We start from the raw sequence: 24,241 nt of genomic DNA, 5'->3' as shown, positions 1-24,241 counted from the left end.
GGAAAATTTAATTTGAACAGTTAAGTGATATGGCTGTGTTACACACATTCTTAATGCAGTAATAAGGGAATGAAGAAAGTTCACAAATTCCGAAAGCTGTCAATACACGTGTGAAGTTATAGACATAGGACATACCTGGGAGGAGGTCTCAGAGTTCCTCATGTTGGCGCTGAGGTTGAGGCAGGCAGAGTGTACGCTACGGGAGGCCTTGATGACATCGGCACGGACGTGAGACATGTCACGCTCCGTGGCCGTTTTCAGCTCCCCAAAGCTACGTCGAAAAGCGACAACCTGGCGCCAGAGATTCAAAAGACGTCCATGTTCAGCACTGAAGTACTCGTTGAAAGACTGAAAATAAAGCGATGTTGTTTTCTTAAACTAAGAATGTGTCCATCTTGTATTTAAGTCAATTATAAAAAAGAACTGAAAATAAATTAATATTGTGTGGTTCCAAGTAACAAAGAAAGCGTATTGCACATCTAAGGGTAAAGACGACCATAACAACAACTGTCTGGGTGGATCAGCTTTAACCAAGTAGTTGACAAGTATTGAACCACACTGAACTTTTTGCACGGACGTTAACATTGGATCTCCCACTTCCTGTATTGGTATACACCTGTATATTGTCTGACAAAGGTTGATCATTATGCTCTAGATCACCTGCTGAGAACTGTTAAGATACCTGTAGAATATATATCAATATTGCTTTCTCCTCTGTTTACATACCTGTTCTTCCTCTCTCCACTCATTCTCCTTAGCGTCGAGCTCCTCGCGTGCCCGCTGCCAGTCCTGGGTGAGTTTGTGGATGTCGTTGGTGAGAGACTGGTTTGCTGCTGTGGCTTGGTCCAACTGTTCTCTCAGCATGGCATTCACATGGGCCAGACTGGCACTCCTGTAATATATAGGTCAAAGGTCAAACAATCAACAAAGGTCACAGGGCAAGGGTCAAACACTGAAACTGTAAAATATGAAAGTGGATAAATTTGGAAAATAAGATGAAGAAACTTTTACACTATTGTATATCTCATCAATTGTTAATGGTCACCCAGCTGCCTAGCCTGCTATATATAGATATTGACTTTTGGTATATATTTTTGAAACCCCATTGCAAACTACAACCAATAAGAATTCTAATGAAACAGCTACCATTACGCTCTCTGTATAAAATCACCAATACATTTCATTGTCTTGTGTTTTACGCAAAATCAATGATGCTTAGTTTTCATGTATTTGAAGTGATTTCCATGTCTGAATATAATCCTATGTTCCAGATGAATACAGGCCGGTTACCATGGCTTATCTATCCGATTAATCTACCCTTGTTCTGTCTGCCCTAACATAGTTAAGCCCACAACATACATGTCATCCTCCATTTCGGAATCCATTTCACTCTATCCGGCAGGAAAACACAATTTTTCCATCCATCATCCATATAAACAACAATTCCCAATCTCTACTGAAAACCATGAATATTTAAACGAAGAAATTTCCATATTCTCCTGACACAACACAACCGTGTCAAAAGGGGGAAATCAAGATAAAAGGGTTAGTCCAGTAAATGTGTATAACATAGCAGAAACCGGACAAGCCTTTAATTAACATTGACAATACTAGTAGTGTACCTGAGTAATTAATTTAATGTAAAACTGATTACAGGTGAGATAGTGTACAATCTAATCATTTATGTCACTAATTGGGATGGGGGTGCTGAATTCTGCTGATTCAGCATCCTGCTACATTCTTCACGGTTGGTGATTTCTCTTCATCTATATTTGATCAGTACAGTCCCACGAGACTAGATACCTGGTTGATATAGGATCTATATTACTATGAGTGTATACGTACATTTATGCCTTTTTTTCAGTAATCTATGATAGAGTAGTCTTATTTATCATTATTCCTATATAGAAGATAAGGCATCTAATATCATAATATTTTAAATAAACTTTCCCTACATTATTCTTTAATACCACCACATATATTATTTTAATGCAAAATATTTCTTTTGCTTTTAGACATAATGGAATAATTAATCATTTTGATGTCGGACTAATTAATATCTGATCATTTAAGAGGTACTTAATCATGATATATCGATCAAACTATCATATTCTATCGTATCGTGATATTACTAGCCATTTCTCTCACATATAAAGTGCGTCAATAACTCAAACACGTCTATGTTCAAGTCCAAAAGTGATAAAATACAATTTTTATTATCCAGTTTCCATTTTCTATATTGACCTATATATGTTGCTGACTTTCACCGACAGTACTTAGATGGCTCTCCCAAAGGTGGAATTAATACAGGTCATTGAGTCCAATACCATATTAAAAATAAAATATTTATGCTGCTGTCTCGTACTTAAAAAACTGTGTATTGTCACACAGTTGTTGAGTGACATTTATATGAGGTTTCAGATATGACACCAATAAAAGTTGACAAATAGTTATAGCCTATCCCCCCCCCCCCCCCCCCAACTCCAGGAGAGGAGTGTAATTCCACAGCTCATATGGCACAGAGCTCGAGAGTGATGTTGACAAATCCATCATGAATTTCTATACCAGTTATGGATTTGGTTTGTTTGGTTTGTTTTTGTTTAACGTCCTATTAACAGCCAGGGTCATTTAAGGACGTGCCAGGTTTTGGAGGTGGAGGAAAGCCGGAGTACCGGAGAAAAACCACCGGCCTACGGTCAGTACCTGGCAACTGCCCCACGTAGGTTTCGAACTCGCAACCCAGAGGTGGAGGGCTAGTGATAAAGTGTCGGGACACCTTAACCACTCGGCCACCGCAGCCCCTACCACTTATGGAACAGTGTTATACATTATAAAAGAATTTGAAAATTGTATTAATACTGTATCTGTAAATGAACACAAACTTTAGCATCTTTCTCTATAAATTCCAGATTTACCAGTTAAGTTATTTATTCCCCACCTTTCAGATGTTTGAAGTTACCAACGTTCCCCTCCCCCACAAGGTAATGATTATAAACTTTAATACCTCTGCTGTTCCTCCTCCAGCTTGATCGAGACCTGTTCGATATCCATATTTTTCTCAGTTTCTTGCTGTTTTGAACTCTCAGTCGACTGAAATAACAAAAGCAACTTTTTACAAACACACCATCTATATATATAACTATAATGCAAGCTATGTAGGGGATGACTATTATATATAATATAATCTTGTATACCTTATAAACATTGTAGATCTCGATCATAGTGTTATCATGGAAACAGGTACATGTTTTTAATTGTTTTCTTGTGAAGTCGGTAATATTTCTATTTTGGATATAAAATATAATATTGTATTTCAAATATATTACCAAAAAACCCGAAATCAAGTTTTCATTGATTCCGTGAGTATACACTAAAATACAGGTTTACAAATTTGAAACTAAATTCCCAGTAAAGCTGGTTATAATAACATTTTCGGATATAAAATATTACCGTTAATGCATTTAAAAAAATACGAAACGAACCTGAAATAAAATATTCATTAATTCCAGGTCACATCATAGAGTTGAGGAATACAGTGGCCATATCAGATATGTACAGTGGTCAGTAAACTTAAATTGTTTGACCATTGGTCGTACTGAAGCGTTAATGACCTTATTGTGGGCAGTACATTGGTCATTACTGGATTAAGTGACCACTGTAAGTGTCAATAATACTGATCAGTTGAGACATGTCCAGACTGGTGACGTCAACTATTCACCTTTAATTCATACAGTTATATATCTCACCACAATACATTTGCACTAAATGCTACACCTCAAAACTAGAAGTGCGAATCACTTTTTTTGTTTGATATTTCTTTCAAAGATAAAAATAAAATAAATAAGAAAGTAATTTCAGTCAATCAAAACATTTTTTTTTTCTCATAAAAACACAATTAAATCAATGAAATCAAAAAAATTATTTTTTCCTTTGAATTGATTATATAATATCATTAAATATTTCTTTTTAATAATTAAAAAATAAGTTAAATAAAATTAGTCTTTGATGAAAAGTTTGTTAGTGATTTGTTCAAAATCAAGATTTTTAGTGTGAACATTCCTTTTATTGCTTACTTTAATTAATGATATGTTATTCAAACTGAAATTAAAAATCTGATTTGATGAGATAAAGTGTTAAATTACCATGAAGCGTTTGTTAATTAAGAACTCATGTCTGATTTCAACCCAAATTGTTATCAGTGAATGTAACATCTAGAAAATCTGACGAAATGCCAGCAAAAATATAAAGAAAGCCTTGAAATTATTTCTTACATAACTCGACTTCTATATCTGTAATCAGATATGTGTAATATAATAGAAATAACTCTTTCTCCTAATCAACCAAGGTCAGTCTGTACCAGGAACACGGCTGACCTTCAGTTCTTACCATTGTTGTATGTAATTTTATAAATTATTTCACAAGTATTTTGTTAATTTAAGAAGAATAAACCTCTTTAATAGCAATTCTTAATTTAAATGAAAATAAACTGATTAAAGTCTACGAGACAAAATTAGAATCATGTGATATTGAGATATGAAAAGAAATGTTTGATTATTTAAACTTGAGCTGACAAATTTGTCAAGATTTGAGTAACAAGGAAGTCTTTGTTTCGCGGAGAAACGTACGTGTTTGATATTTAACGTGTAAGTAAACTAGAGAGTCGACAGGGTGGCCGTGTGCTGGTGAGGTACCAGGGTAACACAATGACGAGGGGATCACCTGTTCCTGATCACACTTGTTTGTTCCCAGCCTCTGTGTGGTAGACATTTGATCTTCTCTCGTTTTAATTCCCCGCGATGATTGACCCTACCTGATTACACATGCTAGCATTGTATAACTTTCTAATTTTGTTTAACAACTATTAACATGCAATATTTGAATCAAACTTTATAAGATATATATTATGCCATTAAGTTTACGGATTATTTACCTATCAATAACAAATAAAATATTTTCAAATCAGCCAAAAAAATTAAATAAATAATACAGTAAAAAGGATGCATTGTCATGAAGTTAAACAATAAAGAAATGCATCAGCATTAATTACCAGATTTAAAGATTTCTTGTTTAAAAATTATGCAATTAAAAATCTTAAAACATTTATAAGAACTTTAAATCCAGTTTAGGTATAATGATATGTTTGTACCAAGTTTATAGATTACTAGTGAACTTAAGGAATGAATACCCAGGTGTTACTGATCAAGTAGCCACTTCTCATCTTTATTTAATACAAGTGTCGCACTAGAGAGGCCAATATTTGACCACCAGATCAAACAAACAGACAAACAACCGTGATCCATAAACCATTGTATGATATACGACATTAAACTGAGTTTGACCAATACTGGAACCTAACAGTGCCATTCACCGAACATCAATAGGACCCTACAGTCACTATACACGATTTCTGTATATAACATTCCATTCACGTTCCTCTGTGTCAGCCGTACCACAAGTATTGATCATCAGAGAGAGCCTGATTTTCTGGTGTATTGATATTAGCATTATACCTGTAATGGCCACAATACGACCATTATTTTATCTAAAGGGAGATCGTGTCTAAACTTGACCCCTGATTCCGGAGTTCCGGTATTTGATGCGTGAGATAGATTTTAATCACCTGATGATTTCCAGTAAACACAAATGCATCACCATGCGAATGACTGATAAGCCTGGATTTACATAATACAAATTAACGAGGGTCAAAGCACATGGTTACTTTATTTTTAAAAAGGAAATGCTTTATCGTTAATCTAGATTTTCATTTGTTACTCCGCTGTAGGTATAGACAAGGATTTCTTATCTTGGCAGCTATCAGATGAACAATGATAAGGATTTTGATAAATCATAACCTTCAAACAATGTGAAAACTTTCCCCTATTTTTGTTATCCGACTTCGATCAGCATTATACTCATTGTTTACCAATAAAGTAGGGAGAATACAGCCTTTAGCATTGTCAGGTTGGGAGAATTTACTTATACATTGTCAGGTTGGGAGAATTTACTTTGCAGTGTCAGACCATATCAGTCAAATGGTCCCCTATTTATTTGGTTTTGGGTCTAAGAACATTCTGTAGTACAAAAGTATGAAGTAAGGGGCAAGTAACAGTTAACATTCTCAATATGTAACATAAAATTACTTCCATTTTCTTTCTGGAAAGCCAACATCTCAGAGTCAATATGTAATAACTAAAATTCCATTTAGTTCCTTTCATTCAAGTAAATTTACAATGCGTGCTATGACAACACCAAGTTTGTGTTACATAATTAACCACACAACAATCACAGTGATTACACAATACACATTATACCGCCGACTTGTGGACAGTTACAAATATCACAGTGCTATTTAACCTCCAATTCCATTAAACCAAACATGACAAACATTCATCATTCCAATAGTAAGAAAACTATTAATTTAAATTAAATGTATCCGGTTAAACCTATATTATTTAATCTAACAATGAGCAATTGCCTTCAAAGTTTTGTGGATAATCCTAGGGAGGGATATGTATGTAATTTAATTTGAACTCATGCACAGTTGGGTATCTGAATTAAGTTAGCTAGTAGGTTTGGTCATAATTCCTATGATCATAATTCCTATGACACTGAAGTCTTATATATTGCATGATGTATATACTGTACAGTATTTCCTGGTATTGATCCTATATATATAACATATAAGTTATCTCCCTTTGTTTTTTTCCCTATTTTATAACATTTTTTTCTCACAACCCTCCATTGATTAAACTATTCATTTTTCCTTTAGAAATCATTTTTTTTAACAAAACTGGTATGCATGCCATACATTGTGTCTGAGATTTTGTGATATCAGTATTGTCTTATCTTTCCTGACCTATTCGATTACTTTAAACATTCTGCAGTCATCAAGCCCTGTTCCAGACAATCTGACTGGGGATTATCTTCATTTCTTCCTGTTGTTACCGTTTGGTCAATCTGAACCTGCAGTGACACTGGATTCCAGCATGATATTTCCGTGCTGACATGATATTTCCGTGCTGACATGATATTTCCGTGCTCACATTATTTCCATGCTCACATGTTATTTCCATGCTCACATCCCAACACTCAAAAGATGAAAGGATCAAATCAAACAAAGGTGCAGAACAGATCAACTAAAATGTGAACATGGAAAGAGAGAGAAGAGAAAAGAAAATCCTTGTGAAAAAAGAAAGAAAAAGAAAATGGAAACAAAAATTAGACGCAAAAAAACAAACAAAAAAACAGTGGCTCAACATGTACATAATTATTTCAAAATCCAAAACCTGATGAAGTACGCTTTTGCTGCTCAAAGTTTTGATCAGCAACAGCATGACTTAATTTTACTCTTCGATAATTTTTAAAGTTTGCGATCCGATATTTCTCTGAAATTTTCAGTCCTATGTCAGGTACAAATTTTGCACTACATGCAGTTTAGTGTTGAGCTACTGTGTAACACAGGAAAAACCACCTATTAGAAAGGATGCGTTAATTTCACACGAGGCTGAAGGGTGCGGCACACAATCACGCTACCCTTACCGACTTTAGATGATCGTAACGTGTTTTTACGTCGCCAAGGTCAAGTTCTAGATCTTCACACTTCCTCTTGTACTGCAAAACCTAGGGAATGGATTGAACAAAGAAAAGGTCATAACTAAGGCCAAAGTTGAGAGGTCACATGCATACATAGCCTGTAATTACCTGATATTGCATACGCTGGATATGAGAATCCTTGGTTCGGACTATTCTCTCCATCTCCGTACATTTTGTCTTGTATTGTAAAAGCTGTGAATGAAGCAGAATCTCGCACAGATAAAAGTTATACTACAAAAGGCCATATCAGACAGCCTACCAGAGGGTTCTAAAGCCTAAACACAGGACAAACTTCAGGGATTTAACACTTTCAGGTCAAACAAAAATAGTTTGAGACTTTTTTTCAAATTTCTTCGACAACTTTGATTTCTCCTACTTTTACGATACAGATTTTTTATGTTTGATTACTGCTAAAATCCCTGAAGTTTTTAGAACATCACATTATGATAATTTCAATGTTTACTAGATCTTTTGTTTAAAATGTTATGACTATTCTGTCTAAATGTAATGAAAAATTACTTCTCTTTTTCATCTCAGAATATTCTTGAATATTATTATACATTATAAACATATTACATTAATCTGCTTGAAATTAAATTATTCCTGACCATATAATATTTTATCAAGCTTTTTCGAACAATGAAAATTTTCTGATGAAAATTGTAAACTTATTTCACAAATACAAAATTTAATTCAGTAATATCATTTTAGTTTTATTGCTATAGAGCTCTACAAAAATCTATTTCCTATGAGCAGAAAGAAGAAAATCTGTAAGAATTTAAACTATCTGCATTCTGCATGACAATGAGAAAGTTGTACTGGGTGTTAGTTCCTCTTATAAGTAAATATATAACAGTGATTTCTGTATCTTTTTTCGTGACAAGATTTTAATTTTCATGATATAGCACCATGAAGACATATTTCAGCACTCCACCTGTTACTATCTTACTTAAAACATGCAATAAATTACTTATAGAACTCATGCATTGCAACAATTTATATATATATATTTTTTCCAAATAAAAAAAAAAAAGCATAAATCTATGACTGTGACTATGAAGCATCAAGCACTTTGCTGATGTTAGACTGTAGACGCTCTGTGGCTGTAAGTCTAGCGACTGATGGGGCGTTACGGCTCGTCGCGATCTACAGGGGATGCAATGTGATAGAAACGGAGAGAATAAAGACCTAAATTCACCTGTTTACGTTCCATCTGAACATCAAACCATACAAACATGGACATTTACGAAAACAAATGCTTTTGGGAATCATTTGGTTAACTGTTCCACAGCAAAGGAGAAACATTATCTTATTTCAATGTAGAAATGACGATATTTCAATCCAACAAAAAGAATATATTTTCAATATTTTTTTTCCACGTGACAATTAAAGTTTCCAAGATTGGTATCTGAAATGAATATTTTTATTGAATATTTGAGCGACAAGCTAGCTGTCAGGAAAGATATGGGATATATCAAAACACAATGTGATATTGAACCTGGCAACATTGATCAAATTATAAACTTGTAAATTGCAAGAAAATGCAAGTGTGCATCAATAAAAAAAATGTGACTTAGAAAGGAGAAACATGAAATACATCATTTTTAGTGACCTTGAACTTAAGTGACCTTGACCTTGACAGATGGGCAAACCCTGTATATCAGCATGAACATTAAAGTTACATCTGGTGAATTTCTTTTGTTTCAATGGGTAAAGGTCACCTATTGAATGTAGATATCTTTAGCATATTTATAACAAAAAAAGTATATGAACCAATATCAGGGTTCTGCAAAAGAGTCTATAAGTTTCATAAAACATGTTCTGAAAAATAAAAGCTTTGTAAGAGTTGATACATGGCTTACAAACAATTGTCATAAACCTTCCAGAAAGTTGTCATTATAGATATAAACCTCTACATATTATCAAGCCTTGTTACATGTAACTTAGGTGTAATATCTCACACTTACTCTAAACCCATCATCCACTGGTATGGGATGGGGCTTATTTGTCTCATTTTGGAAAGAAAATTGGTGAATTGGGAAAGATTTTTTCAGGAGTAAACCACAAATTTTAGGAATTTGGCTTTAAATATGAAATAATTCCAATTGAGAATGGGGTCCATTAACGGCCCCAAAAAGCCCTCAGAAAAAGTTCTGCTGATGTTACATAAGTGTACCCTACCTTGGCCTGTAGTTTCTGTACGAGTTGTGCCTGGCGAGACTGGCCGTCTTGGTACGCCTGTAGCTTACGTTTGTAACTTCCGTGCTCGTCCTCCAACTTACGTCGCAGCTCTATGTTCTGCTGGACGAGGTTCTTAGAGGGAGCGTCCACCGACAAGTCAGCAGTATCTCCCTTCAGTGACTGCTCAAGCTGTAACACAAGAAAATGCCATTATAGTCCAGTTAAAGTACGTTATGATGGATGCTCTTGTAGGATACAAAGATTTCACAGTGGATGACAACACTCTTGGGGAGGATGTTATCTAGAATACCAAGTCAGGTGGAGTACACATAAGTAATACCTTAATTTATGGATGATGCATTCTCATAACAGAGGATGTAAAGATACCTACAAGCTTATAACTTGCTGTAAAGCCAACCTGTAACAGAGGACTCAAGTATCCTTTAACAGAGGACTCAAGTATTCTTGTAACAGAGGACTCAAGTATTCTTGTAACAGAGGACTCAAGTATTCTTTTAGTAGAGGACCCAAGTATTCTTGTAGTAGATCTAGAGGATAAAAGTATTCTTGTAGGACTCTAGAATTCTTGTAGCAGAGGACTCAAGTATTCTTGTATCAGAGGAGGGCTTATTATAAGGTTCGTAGTGAAACAACACTTGTTGGCATTTCTAAAGCACTGCAATAAATAGGTGTTGGGACTTATCTACCAGACATGACCCCATCAGCTTCAATCATCAAAAATCAACGAAATTTATAGAAAGTTACGGGAGCATAAAATAATTTTTTTTTACATTTTACTGTGAATTAAATTTCCAAGATCAATTTTGCATTACATGTTTAATATACATGATATTGACTAATGATATAAAATATCAAACATAAATGACAGTTGCCACTTTCATGGAGGTCAGATTCATGTCATGTGCGTGAGAACTTTTACTGTAGTGTTTTCGCAAATCACATTTACGTGTCAGATTCAACAAAATGTGTACAAGCTTATTACTCAGATTTAAAGATTTTATGAGAGTTTGTTGCGAAATAAAGCCTATTACAATATATGTCATACGTTTGTTGGAATTGTACGTGTGTGTAATCCCTAGGTTTTACTACACACCTGCAGGACAAGATTTAAACACACAAGTCTAATGGAAGGAGAGTTTAACATATATATCGGGACGGCTACTGGACAAATAAAACAAGGATATAAAATAGTCCACAATAAAACTGTTACCTAACACTCTTTCACCAGAGATAATTTAATCCTTGAGCCTATCTCTGAAATCTTGTTTTGCTTTCATTCAAATTTGATTTAAACAGTCTCTTTATGAGATTGCCTACCCTAACCATATTGGGGGCTGCAATAGCTTAGTCAGTTAGAGTGCTGGCCACCTAACCTAAAGTGGAGATCTGAGGTGCGTCTTTTGATGCTTCCTACCCGTGTTGGTTTGTATTATCCCAGAAACTGATAAACGGGCCGGTCAGTGTTGTTGTAAGGCTGTGTCCTTGGGCAAGACACTTTACCCTAATTGCTCTAGATGGCTTGCTACATGCCTCCCGTATGTTGTCCAGTGAGGTAGTCACAAACTACTACAAGGAAACCCCGCCTCAAAATGACCATGGCTGTTCAGGGGGTGATAAAACCAGCAAACAAACAAACCCAACCACAAGTTTTGTACTTCAGGTCAGCTAAATCTTGCTGGAGTACTAGTTTAATACTGGTCAGACTAACAATAGGCTATGAAACCATGTTTTCAATTACAACATGCAAATGTAGTTGTTTTTATGTCTTGTAACTTCCAAAGAATTAATGGAGGTTTACCAAATTATAGTACAGACAGACTGCTTTCCATAATAATATATCTCCGTGTACTCTCGAACATAATGGTAGTGTGTGTAGTACAGCAATCTCCACTGCCCAGAGAAATACAACAATCGTAGTAATTAAATACAATCCCTAACAGGAAGTGTATACATACATAAATCTCATTGTCAGCAAAATTTATTAGTAAAGGCCGCAAATATAATAAGTACTTGCTAATAATTAAAAGGTTCTAAACCTACATCCGTGTTGCTGAGTCAGCGAAAATTGATAAATTTAGAACAATAAATTCATCAGGCGGAAAGTCACCTGAAAAGTTTCCTGGAAACGACATAAATAGTTGATGAGCAATATTAGAACTACAATTTGTATATAGCCATTTAAGGATTGTTCCTGAATACCATCAAAACTGGAAAATGATCATGTGAGGGGGCTGGATTATATTAGAGATCTAAAAATGATCCTGAGTAGGGAGTGGATGATTAATCATGTAAATTATGGAAATCCTCTATTTTTCTTAATTAATTTTACAGTTGAAGTAGTACACAACCCATACACTTGTTTGAATTAATTGTGACAGCAAATCAGTTTGATGAGAGTAATTTTGGTATCACAGATATCAAAGAGCTCTCCACCCACATGACTGTTGATGTATGATATAACAAAGTTGACTAGAGACAATGCTACGTACTGTACATTAAAATGGAAAGCTGTTGCTGTCAATTTATTACTTAAAGACCAAGAATTTAACCATAAAAATTGGAAAACCTTTTGTATATGTCCGATGTTAGATTAACATATTTCAGTCTGTCAAATGTCCAGATATTATTAAACATCAAGATATTCATATTAGCACCATAAACAGAACCTCTCCCTGATTTCCAATATTAATGATTGAAAGCTGATGTTTCATTTCAAATTGTTAGTCAATAAATGATTTAGGAATTATCATTTAACTGTAGAACTCTTATTCCACCTGGACCGATATATAGCCTGGTTTCAAAAAATTGTCCCTAACTAAAATTTTCTATGTTGATGAAAGCATCATTATCTGATTTAAGGAATTTTTTTTAGAGAATATTCTTTATTTCTGTAAATTCCTTTCTCTTTATATATTTATGTATATGGAAAATTGAGTTAATTATGGAATATTGATGAAGATGGGGCCAACTACAATGTATGTCTATAGTATACTGTATGGGTCATAATGATTGTGACCTTTATACGTGAAATATTATTTTGATCTTTGTTTTACAAATGTTGTATATACAAATGGTCTATATAGATATAGCCAAAAAAACCATTTTTACATATCTGATTGTCACAGCTGTGCCTACAGTAAAGTACATGTACTACATACCTACATAGATACTCGTCTCCCATTGGTCAGATATACGATTTACTGACAACCCACAAATCACTTGTACAATCATTGAGCATATGTCCCAATAGATATACAGACAATATTTTTAGATTACATGGTCATACATGTCTTTAACCTATATACAATTTTGCTCGTCAAAGGATATTCAAAAAAGACCCTACAAGATATAAGCTTCTTTCAATACAAAATGTAGACTTTGTTTTTACAAGCAACTCACCCAGGGTTGTATGTACTATATATCGACCAGTCGTTTAGTATGTCAGAAAATATATACTATGATGAATTTAAGATATAAACAATAACTAAAGCAAAACTATTATTATCATTATTATTATACTTGCCACAAACCTAAATGCTTATTTATGTGCTGAAAATATCTACCAGGCGGTTAGCTTTTACATATATTTCTAAACTATACAAGTTGAAAATTAACAATTGAAAATATTTTACTGAACAATTTGATTTCTCTAATCCTCTGCCATGTAAATCTGATTCCCAAAGTTCAACATATCATCTTGTGTTACCTATTGAGGTGAAATTGGATTAACTTTCTATACAAGATCCAATCGTCTCTTAACAATATCACCACAATACCGTCATCAATGTCAGTGCAATATAATTCACAAACATGATTTAATGAAAATTATATTAATTGAAAAAGAGACCATCTTATCACTAAAATCTGTTTCTTACAAATTGTGATCAAATGTTTTGTACAGGGAACTAGAATCTTTCTTGCTGTTTTCATTTAAACTGCAGATATAATGAAGCTATTACATCTATTATCACTTAAGCCAACATAACAAAACACACAGAAAGAGCAGAAAGATTTAAACGGACAATGGAAGCTTTAAACTGCAAACAAAACCGTCTCTGTGAGAAACCAAATAGTGATTCCATGTCTATTATATAGCAGATAGTTTAAGGTAGAGAGTACTGTCACATCAACACAAAGAAATGTTAACTTCTATGAATAATTTTCAAATCAATCATTTCCAAAGATTGCGACAAATATTTCAGATAAATTGATGGAGCTTATGCTTCCCTATAACCATGTAAAGTAAAACCTGCTCTAACGACCACCTGTATATAACGACCCCCTGTCTATAAAGACCATTTGCCTAGAAAGAACTTTGGGTGCAGTTAATGCAGAATTAAGTGGAGATCAAAACCCTCCAGGTTAAAATTACAAAGGTCAAAACGTATATACATGAGGATGAATGGGTGTGTCATAGGAGTGTGTATGTGTGTGAATATGTACGTTATGTGTGATGTGTGTAGGATTGTATTTGTAAAATGTCTTGTGATTGTAAATGCAGTGGGGTAAAAAAATTAAAAGAAAAAAAAAGAAAAAAAATTTAAAAAAAAAAGAAGAAAATTGCAGAGGTCAGCTGGTCAAAGGTCAACAGGTCAGGAAGATCGGTGCATTGAAGAGAAAGAATTCAAAGTAGGTCAGGAAAGATAATTACTACATCCTAATTGTGTATATCCGAGAGATGCTGTTGAACTATGTTACATCTCTATACACCAAAATATCAGAACTAAATAAGATGATAAAAGTATTGATATACTGACAGCAGACACTTTAGACTTGACGAACCCTGCGGGAGGGGTGAAGAGTGAAGGTTCTTCCTCAGCCATCCTGGTACCTGTCCAGGTATAGGTAGTTATATCAGGTTAATCAATCCCAGACCACAAACTCAGCAATCAAGCTGGACAATACAGCCTCACGTATTGCAATTCCTCAATGACAGTTGTCGTAAAGCTATGAACAGCTCACAGAATGACCATTAAAACTGTCCTTGGAGGGTAACGAAAAACCTATCAATGTCCCGAGTTCCACAAACACTAAATATATAAAGCCATTAGTCCTTCAACCTTCCTTTCTGGACCAGCCACTGCAGCAGGTTCCCAGGTCAACAGAGCATGTCGTCACCAGTACCCGTCCTCTTCACACCTGAGCAAATATCCCTGTTACCTGTCACAGGTGAAATTGTGTCCTCCGTGGAATTGATCAGGACTCTCCACTATCGATTTGCTGGCTCTCCTGATAATACCCGCTACTTGTATATATTATATCCTGCCAATCAGCCACACAACAGTTCCCTGTTCAGCTGAATTGCCAATATATTAAACTTTAAAAGCCAACACCAATGACCATGCAAATAAAATTTGCAAATAAAATGAAAAACTTTGTTGTGAAAAAAAAAAAAAAAAAATGCAAATCTTTTAAGATTTCGAAAACACTTTTCCAGATCAAGTGTTCTTTTGACAACAGTTTTGGAATGTAAGATTGATGTTGTTCTAATTTGAATATTTTCCAGGTCAAATAAACTAATTCAGTCATCCATGGGTAACTTCTGTTTCTGTCTGCTGTACCATACAGTTTAGATCTGAAGATATTGTACAAGATCTCCAAGATATTACCTAAATCAATGAACTAAGGAAGCATTTGCAACTGTGAACTGTACACCCACAGAAAATTGTGTATTGGGTTCAGAATGTCACAGATCAGAGGGAACACCTTTACAAAAGCACAAAGTGTTCTGAATTGAATCCTGCAGCCCTGAGAATAACGGTACTATCACAGACAAATGGTGGATCTCACAATGCTGGAAATAGTCCGTCTCACAATGGTCGTTAAACGTTAAACACTTAAGTGTCTGGACAATCAGACATGGACAACGGTCTACTCTGGAGACTGTTTCTGGTGACACACGAAAAATTGGCAACATGGACGTCCGAAATTCACACTTCCCTAATGTGTTAGACTGATCAACTGGTCACAGTTCAATGAAGCATTGGCCAAAATGTCCAGAGATACATTGTTAAAGAAAACATGTAACACATACTATATAGAACCGACCTAAGACCTGTAAAATCTTCAGATTACATCTTACCTAGATTTTTAAATTTAAATGAATGCTTTCATGTTTCTTGGTCAAGATTATGCGAGTTTAGGGATTAGACCTAGATTTACTGACCGTTGGCTAGTTTTTGGCCAGAGTACCTTACCTTTAATTTCAAATGTGTATGTAGAACATTCTTATATGGTCTAACAAGGAAAGATCTTTCACTATATATACACGAGATACAAAAAAGAAGAAATTCACAAATTCAAACCTTGCTTTGAACAAATCTCAATTAATTGTCTGACCTTCATTTTTCATTTTGAAAGAATTTAAAGTTTTGATTTGCAAAATGAAGATTAACTATAGCTAGTTAAGAATATGTGGTTTTAAACTTTCAAACACCATGACATTTTATGTATATAGTTGATAAAGATATGCAGATACATTGTATACCATTTTCAAAATTCAATATTTGTTTTGCTTTAGAGTGATAACTTCCTTAAACTGCTTACAAAAATCAATGTTTATTTTATTTATAGAATGACAACTTAACCCTCTGTAAACTAATCTAGACCTAAAAACCTCAGCATATGTATAAGAAAATGAAATCAAATCTATCGTAAAATACATGGTACACAATGTATAGGACTGGAAATTGGTTGAATTAGGGAGTGAATTTCTGGGTACCTAGATATCTGATCAAACGACAGGTATGGAAGTATGATAAGAAGACAAGTATACAGGTACGTGTCGATCACCTGGAGACAAGGGCTTACCTAATCAAACACACGTACAGGTACAAAACAGGTATGCAGTGTGACAAATGGGTTCAGGTTATATACCTATATACTTTTGACATTATAAAATGTCCCAGTATCAGGCACTCCCGCAAACATGTAACAGCAGGATCAATGAATTGGTGGGGGAATGGAAATATCGATAAATTTATGACCATCATTTATAAAACCAGAGTGACTATCGAGAGGATAGATGTACCCCAATTGGTACTTCTGGAATATCTATAGTTCGGTCAATATTGTTATACACCATTCCACATACAAGTGTGGACAAGACCTTACAACTGGAGGGAAAACGCCAAACAAAATCACACCAGGCCTACAAATATTTGGAGAGAAAAATTCCAATAATTTTCGTCCACGCTAATGTCAATATAGACTTAAGAAACTGTCAATTTCCAGGCTCAATTTGTAATGCAACTCCTGCTAAGTCAAGAGAAAAATTTGTAATGCAACTCCTGCTAAGTCAAGAGAAAAAAGTAATGTTTCAACATTTATTTCTTCAAATGACAATGGAGTTTCTGATTTGTTTTTAACGTCAGTAACATGTGTATATATAATCATACCTAGAATTATAATAATGTATTTATTCACAATACAGAAAAAAAAACAATGAAGAGGTTCTGGTCCTCATAACAAGAAACATAATACACCAATGTTTCTATATACCTGGACATCTGTTGGTCTATATGACAAACCTGTATAAATACTATTATGTTTAGCAGTAATTGGGAAATCTACGGTTATATACCCCCTGTAAGGTTTTGGACCGGGTTCCCAAAATGTTTATACCTACGAACTCAGCCTAATACCTGCCAGCACAATTCTACAATTTGCTTGTGTAGTAGTTTTTTTTAAAGTACAGGTACTAAAATCATTGTTTCAGCAAAACCTTAATACTATTGTTTCCCGATTACCTGCCACTATACATAATCTCGACCAGTCCTTCGACAATATTTACTAGGCTAGGCCAGTCCTTTGACAACATTTAGGCCTTACTGGGTGTGACATTGGACTATGAACTTCAGTAGTCCTAGCCCATTGTTTGATCATATTCATAGAACACTGTGATAAAAATTTGTTGAAAAAGAAAAAATTTGGCGAAAAATTTTAAAATTTTGGTTTTTGCTTTTGATATAGCTCTAAAAAAATAAAATAAGAATTTACTTGAGAATTTTTGCAAACATTAATAGATTTTAGATTTTTCTAAACTATTCTACGATAGAGACATTCCAGTATTATTAAGCCAATTAATCTTGTACAACATTATCTCATGTCTGACACGAACCCAGGATTATAATACAAATACACAGTATATTGCCAACCAATGTCCAAATGAGGAATCTGATCAGACTTTAGGCCATGAACAGTATGTATATGGCTGTAAGGGACATAAACACACACCTCTACACCTTGTAGGAGTAACTTAAGTTACAATCTTTATCAGTCTCCAGATAGGACCACACAGGTCAAACTAAACATTCTGGACAATCAAACAAACCAATTGCCCCCTTGTCTCTAGTATCTCCAGCTCAGCAAACACATACAGCCAATTTAAGGCAGCCCTGACAGATAAGAGCTCTGCCAAGTCCCTTAACTCCAATCATCGGACTATTTCAGCAGTTGTAGTGACAAAATCTTTGATAAAACATGCATTAATGAACTTTGTTAGCTGATTGTAAGTCTGAACATTAGGAAATGATTTATTGAACACAGAAAGTTAATATTGGAATGATATACCTTCAACTAATTCTGTGGTTTAAATCGTTGAATAAGTATATAGCTGTGAAGGTATAGATCTGGAACCTGAAGATCACAGGACAAAGCTTGTTTGGCCCAGTTTTTATCAACATTACTTAACTTATAATAAGGAAATGTTTTAACTTTAAATTTTCCATAGAAAAGCATCGGAGAATTGAAGGACGATTCATTGCCTTTAAAATATTTTATGATAATTTCCTGTGGGAAAATATAAGTGAATTAAGGTACATGTTTCTTTACTTTAGGGAATATTGAGGAACGTCAGGGGCCAGGTTTGTTAAAGCGAGAGTAAAGGCACCTATATACCATCTCAAACTATTCCGTAATATCTCAGTTTTTTACTGTCATTATTTGCCAGTTAATGGTCATGTCTTATCATTCATCATTACTTTTGTAAAAATTTACAGTATTTGCAGCATCTAGCTTCCTTCTACCCCTATAATCATCAAGTGTATATCATTTCAGTTTTTTCCTGGCATCACCAATCATATACCAACCAGTTCGACTAGATTATGACCCCTACAATAGACCAAATTCCATCCTAAAAACGAGCTGTATTAAATCTATCAAGTGAGGGATCTTTAGTTCAATATCCTAATGTCCAATTTGTCTTTCTGGGACGGGGCGGCATTCCAGTAGAGACTTGGGCTGGTCAATACACAATCAGGCAGGCCTTTAATGTTTAAGCTACTTAGCAAGCGGGTGTAAAGCTGTAAGGGTGCTGACCAAGCCCAACATCTAACTAAACAGGTAGCCTCGAATATTTTAACAATATTTTTGGCCTCACCTCTATCACTGGTCAGGAGAATTGTTATGGCCAGGTATATATGTTACAAGCTGCTAGCCTTTTGAGAAGGTGTGTCCCACAAAATTAGGGAGTTAATATGTTAAAGAGGACACAGACACCTTGTGTCAATAAATTGTAAGCTCCCTAATCCCCAATTGACAACTCTGTAGGTGTACGCAGTCAATATCAATCGGCTGGACAACAGGAGTATAGACAGTGGTCAGTTCGTGTCACTAAGGTCAAAGTCTGGAATCTGTTATATACATGTATATATATCTGTCCTTCACTAGTGAGAAACATTCCCAGCCTCCAAACTTGATTTTTTTTTTTTACAATTATAGTATTGATAATAACTTGTATTCTACAGTGGAATTCATTCTCTTCCTGAAGAAGTTGAAATCATTAAACCAGCTGCAAAGTAATGCTGAGACAAACCATCTTAGGGGAGATAACTCTTTTGAGTTCACAGGTAACACAACAAAGTAACAAATGACTAAGGGAGGCAACTCCACAATGATCATGGTTATGATACATACATTTCCTTTGATTTAAATTATTAAAGCTTTGACCTGCATTTATACAAAAAGTGGTCAGCACTTTGAGGTACTCTGCAGTCTAAATGATCAGAAGAATCTGTCTCACCAGAATCGATCTGTCTCACGAGAGTCTACCTTACGATAGGCTACCTTACGAGAGTCTACCTTACGAGAGTCTACCTCACGAGAGTCTACTTTACGAGAGTCTACCTTACGAGAGTCTACCTTACGATAGTCTTACCTTACGATAGTCTGCCGAGAGTCTACCTTACGAGAGTCTACCTTACGATAGTCTACCTTACTAGAGGCTACCTTACGAGAGTCTACCTTACGAGAGTCTACCTTACGATAGTCTACCTTACGAGAGTCTACCTTACGTGAGTCTACCTTACGATAGGCTACCTTACGAGAGTCTACCTTACTAGAGGCTACCTTACGAGAGTCTACTTTACGAGAGTCCACCTTACGAGAGTCTACCTTACGAGAGTCTACCTTACGATAGTCTGCCTTACGATAGTCTGCCTTACGAGAGTCTACCTTACGATAGTCTGCCTTACGAGAGTCTACCTTACGATAGTCTGCCTTACGAGAGTCTACCTTACGAGAGTCTACCTTACGAGAGGCTACCTTACGAGAGTCTACCTTACGAGAGTCTACCTTACGAGAATCTGTCTCCCGAGAGTCTGTCCTACCAGAAACTAGCTGCAATTACTAACAGACTTTTTCTTACTTTGTATAACTGTAGAGATTAGACAGATCACAGGTTTGCTCTATTAGTCAATATGACTTGTTGTATCCCCTCCACTTGTCAATCATTCTTTAGACAGAGATCCTCCTACAAGTGCTTGTCAAGTAGTAGAGGTAAAACATGGCCTCATTTATTATACCTTCTATTTCGGTGATCAGGAAACATGACTCGTGAAATATGATCAGAATCTTTGTAGCGTTTGTGGGGTCCTGTCAACACGGATCCCTGTTATAGTAGGGCTGTTCAATGAGGTATGATTTGACCTGCACATTTTCAACAAATACTGATTGTCATATTGTTTGACTTTACCAATCTGCCCCCAACATCAAGAGGACTCCACATGATTGAAAATACTTGTTTAAAGACACTTCAGTCATTTTTCAAATTATAGGCCATATTGTCATTCAAATCTGGATCACTGAGCCTGCATATATATTTTTTTTAAGAAAACTATTTGTATTGTTTTTTTACGTGTATATTTGACTAAGGTTAAATGAATACAACCCTTAGTTGACAAAAAACTAAAACTACCCATCCAAAGATATATCGTTCTACCTTTAAATTTGACACATTCAGATAGATCAGATGTTAAGTTTGAGATAGCCTTCCAGCTGTCAACGGTCTCCACCCTGTGGCCTTTAATCCTTGTTGTTATTTACATGTTTCTAACCTATAAATGAGGAGAATTAATTATCCAGAATCGGCCATTAAATAGGTGCCACGCCATTCTACATTAATTCTCAATCAGACCTTTAAAGTTTAAGATAAGAAGCTATTCCAAGACTGCAAAAATTTACGGTAAAGGTCCTGAGAGATTATTCTAATACAAATTAAATTAACTTAGATATCTAAATCAAATTGTGTATAGGTTTTAAAATATTCTCAATATTTCCTATCACTCAGAAACATGATGCCAAAATGAATACTTTAATGATATTTTTTACAAGTATTTTTTTTCAGTCAAAGTTCTGAAATAAAATCATTTAAGAATTTAGGAATATCTACCATAATTATAGTACAATATACATTAGCTTTAAGACTACAATTTTATTATTGCCCACACCTAGGGATTGGTCCCTGACCAAAGACAAAAACCATACCTATCCAGGAAATATGATCTTTACCATATAAGGTCATAGTTCAATCTACATTTAGCTTCAGTAAGTTTACATTAAAGAAAATAGCCTGAGGATTCCAAACAATTAACCTCAGACAACAGACCCAAAAATAATTAAGTTGAAATTTCTGCATATGATTTTTTTAAAATATCAAATTTTATTATTATTGTAAGCTACTGACAATTGATAAAGCAGGAATCTAAATCTTATAGTCCCTGTATGTCTGTTAGACCCCTGTATCAGCAGGCGAAACACCATATACCATGTCCCTATATCTTGGGTACCTGATCGTACATTTCACTTCAAAGATAACACAAATTTACAGCTCCTTATCAGTGAACTTCAAAACCTGTTAAGATTTTAAACCCCCAGGTAAATCCAACTTTTAAGGAGCAACTTATGATGTCAAAGTATTATTTATATACAGTAAAATATGATCTTTTTAAAAGCTAGAGGTTGTGTCAATAAGAAAAGTACATACACAAATGTGCAAGGCATTCAATTTTTTAATATCAGTAAGCCACAAACATGAAATGATTTTAATCCATATAATGCCGCTAAAATAAAATACCACCAAAAAGAACATCACTTAAAAGTTTCTCCAAATCAATCTAAAAGTTCCACCAAATTATAATACTGACAACAGCCAATTATTTACCTCAAAATATTTAACAGATAAAACATATCTTTATCTACTGAATAAATATTCAGATACATCATCTTGGTTAAAATCTTCAGGAATATTACAGGTAATATTTGTCACTATTTTTATCATTAAGTTTGTAAACTATAGTGCACAAAAACTGACGACAAAGACTTCATTATCAAAATATGAAATCACAAGAAGAAAAGATGCGTTGATCACCTTTAGGAGATCTCCGAGAGAGGAGAGAAAGTGAGACAGCTACAAACTAAGATGGTGGGGTGCATTTCAAAATCACACGGAGGTGTAACGGTGCATTAAACAAGAGTTCAGTCCAATGGTCAACATGAATATCTACCCGTGGAGAAGTCATCAGAGAAGGAGTAAACTAATAAGTCGGGGCTGACAATGTCAACATTTAATGATTGTAGAGTCCTAAACGTACAAGAATATTCTTTAAAAGATGTTTCAATAACAGGGCATGACATGTAGTAATGATAGCAGCCCTCAGTATTAAAAATATTACCCGACCTTGGTAGTGAAACATGACATCAAACAGAAATTGTGTAAAGAAACTGTCAAAAGCTATAAGCCGTAAATGTCAGACTGACACATGAAGCATTCTAATCTAGGAACTAGATCTACAAACCACACCACAAAAAACCTCCACCAAAACTTTACCCTGACTGTTGGTCCGCCTAGGGATCCCCGGGGTGTGATCCACCTGTAGGGATCCCCGGGGGTGTGTGGGTGAGTTAGGAGGGTTAAAACACACGATAATCACCTGAATCAATCGCCAATACCACCCTCACTAGATCACCGAGGAGTGAGCCATGTCTGAGATGATAGATGTCATATACAGGTATATCCCCTACACATATAGGTATACAGGTAGCCTACCGATACCACTCGACACGTTAAAACTTGTCATATAAATTTGCCGCGGTGACGACTGATTGGTGAGATCTATCAGACCGGGCTGGTCTACAGCTGCACTGACGGACAAAGCTCGTACCGAAACTAAACACTTTTTAAATGAATAAGTCTATAGATTAATAATGGCCTACACAATCAACATACAACAATGATTAATTTTACTTTCGTTCTATTCATGGCTAGGTATATTGTACGTGGCCGTGCATTCTAAGTAGAATAAACACATTGAATGGGGCGGCTTATTGTGCTGGATTAGGTCCTTTGTAATGTACATTACGAGTGTTACCAGGTATAGGATTACTATCCGAAAGTAAAATTAACGTCCACAAGAGAATATTTTCTGATAGAATCAGAGAATTATGCACGGCTATTTAAATAACCCAACCCCCTGTTTTTACATAATGTGTACATTTCAACGAGACCCGACATCTATTTCTTAAAAGTAGCATATATATTCCTGTTTTTCTATTTCATTTATACTTTTATCAAAAGAATAATGTGACAAAATTACTCAAATGAACAACATAAGTTTCTTTTATAGACTTTGAAGAAAATATTTTAATTCGTAACAAAATTTTACAGAATGTGAAAAAAGCCTGTGATGATTATAAGCCTATAACTTTACATACTGGTATATGATATTTCAAAATATAAAGCCTTGATTGTGAAAAGCTAAACTTCACATATTGTGGGATGTTTCCTTTTAATGTGAAGTCATATTTTATTGGGCTTTTAGAAGTTTGATACTTTTCCATCAGAACTGACCTGATTTAGTTCAACTTAAAACTGTGTAGTCACCCCGTAAACTCCTGGATATATCTGTTTATTGGTCTCAAAAGTAGAAATGTCATAAACCTGACCTTGATTAAAAAAAAAAAAAAAAAATCATTGTGCTTTTAGTTTTCTTGTGTATCATACATTTTTTATTTGAATGTAACAGATACAACGCCATTTGATACAACAGCTTGCCTAGCAAAGTCCTTTAGATCCCTTCCCTGTTCTGTCCGTCCCTTGGGTAAAATATTTTATTTTGTCGTATTTGATGTCTGCATGTCCAAGTGCCCACATGAACAATTAAGCTTGTAT

At 34.9% G+C, this 24,241-nt stretch overlaps 1 protein-coding gene across 12 annotated transcripts in view; it reads right to left on the bottom strand.

The window, feature by feature from the left end:
- LOC117345129 (rootletin-like) overlaps window positions 1-24,241 on the bottom strand; it is a 108,196-nt gene that overhangs the window by 28,504 nt on the left and 55,451 nt on the right. For 7 of the 12 annotated variants that reach the window (XM_033908095.1, XM_033908099.1, XM_033908097.1 and 4 more), the window contains 5 exons: window positions 9,775-9,963; window positions 7,702-7,785; window positions 3,005-3,090; window positions 727-892; window positions 136-348 (listed from right to left, as the gene is read on the bottom strand). In XM_033908095.1, the coding sequence (XP_033763986.1) occupies window positions 136-348; window positions 727-892; window positions 3,005-3,090; window positions 7,702-7,785; window positions 9,775-9,963 (738 nt within the window). Of the gene's footprint in view, window positions 1-135; window positions 349-726; window positions 893-3,004; window positions 3,091-3,482; window positions 3,516-7,539; window positions 7,621-7,701; window positions 7,786-9,774; window positions 9,964-14,552; window positions 14,634-23,003; window positions 23,111-24,241 lie in introns of those variants that run through there. The other 5 variants (XM_033908096.1, XM_033908107.1, XM_033908105.1 and 2 more) reach the window with 4 other exon arrangements.

This window comes from Pecten maximus, chromosome 16 (assembly GCF_902652985.1).
Source record: "Pecten maximus chromosome 16, xPecMax1.1, whole genome shotgun sequence".
NCBI lineage: Eukaryota > Metazoa > Mollusca > Bivalvia > Pectinida > Pectinidae > Pecten > Pecten maximus.
Note: the sequence above shows the minus strand (reverse complement) of the source record. Positions and strands in the feature narration are given on the sequence as shown.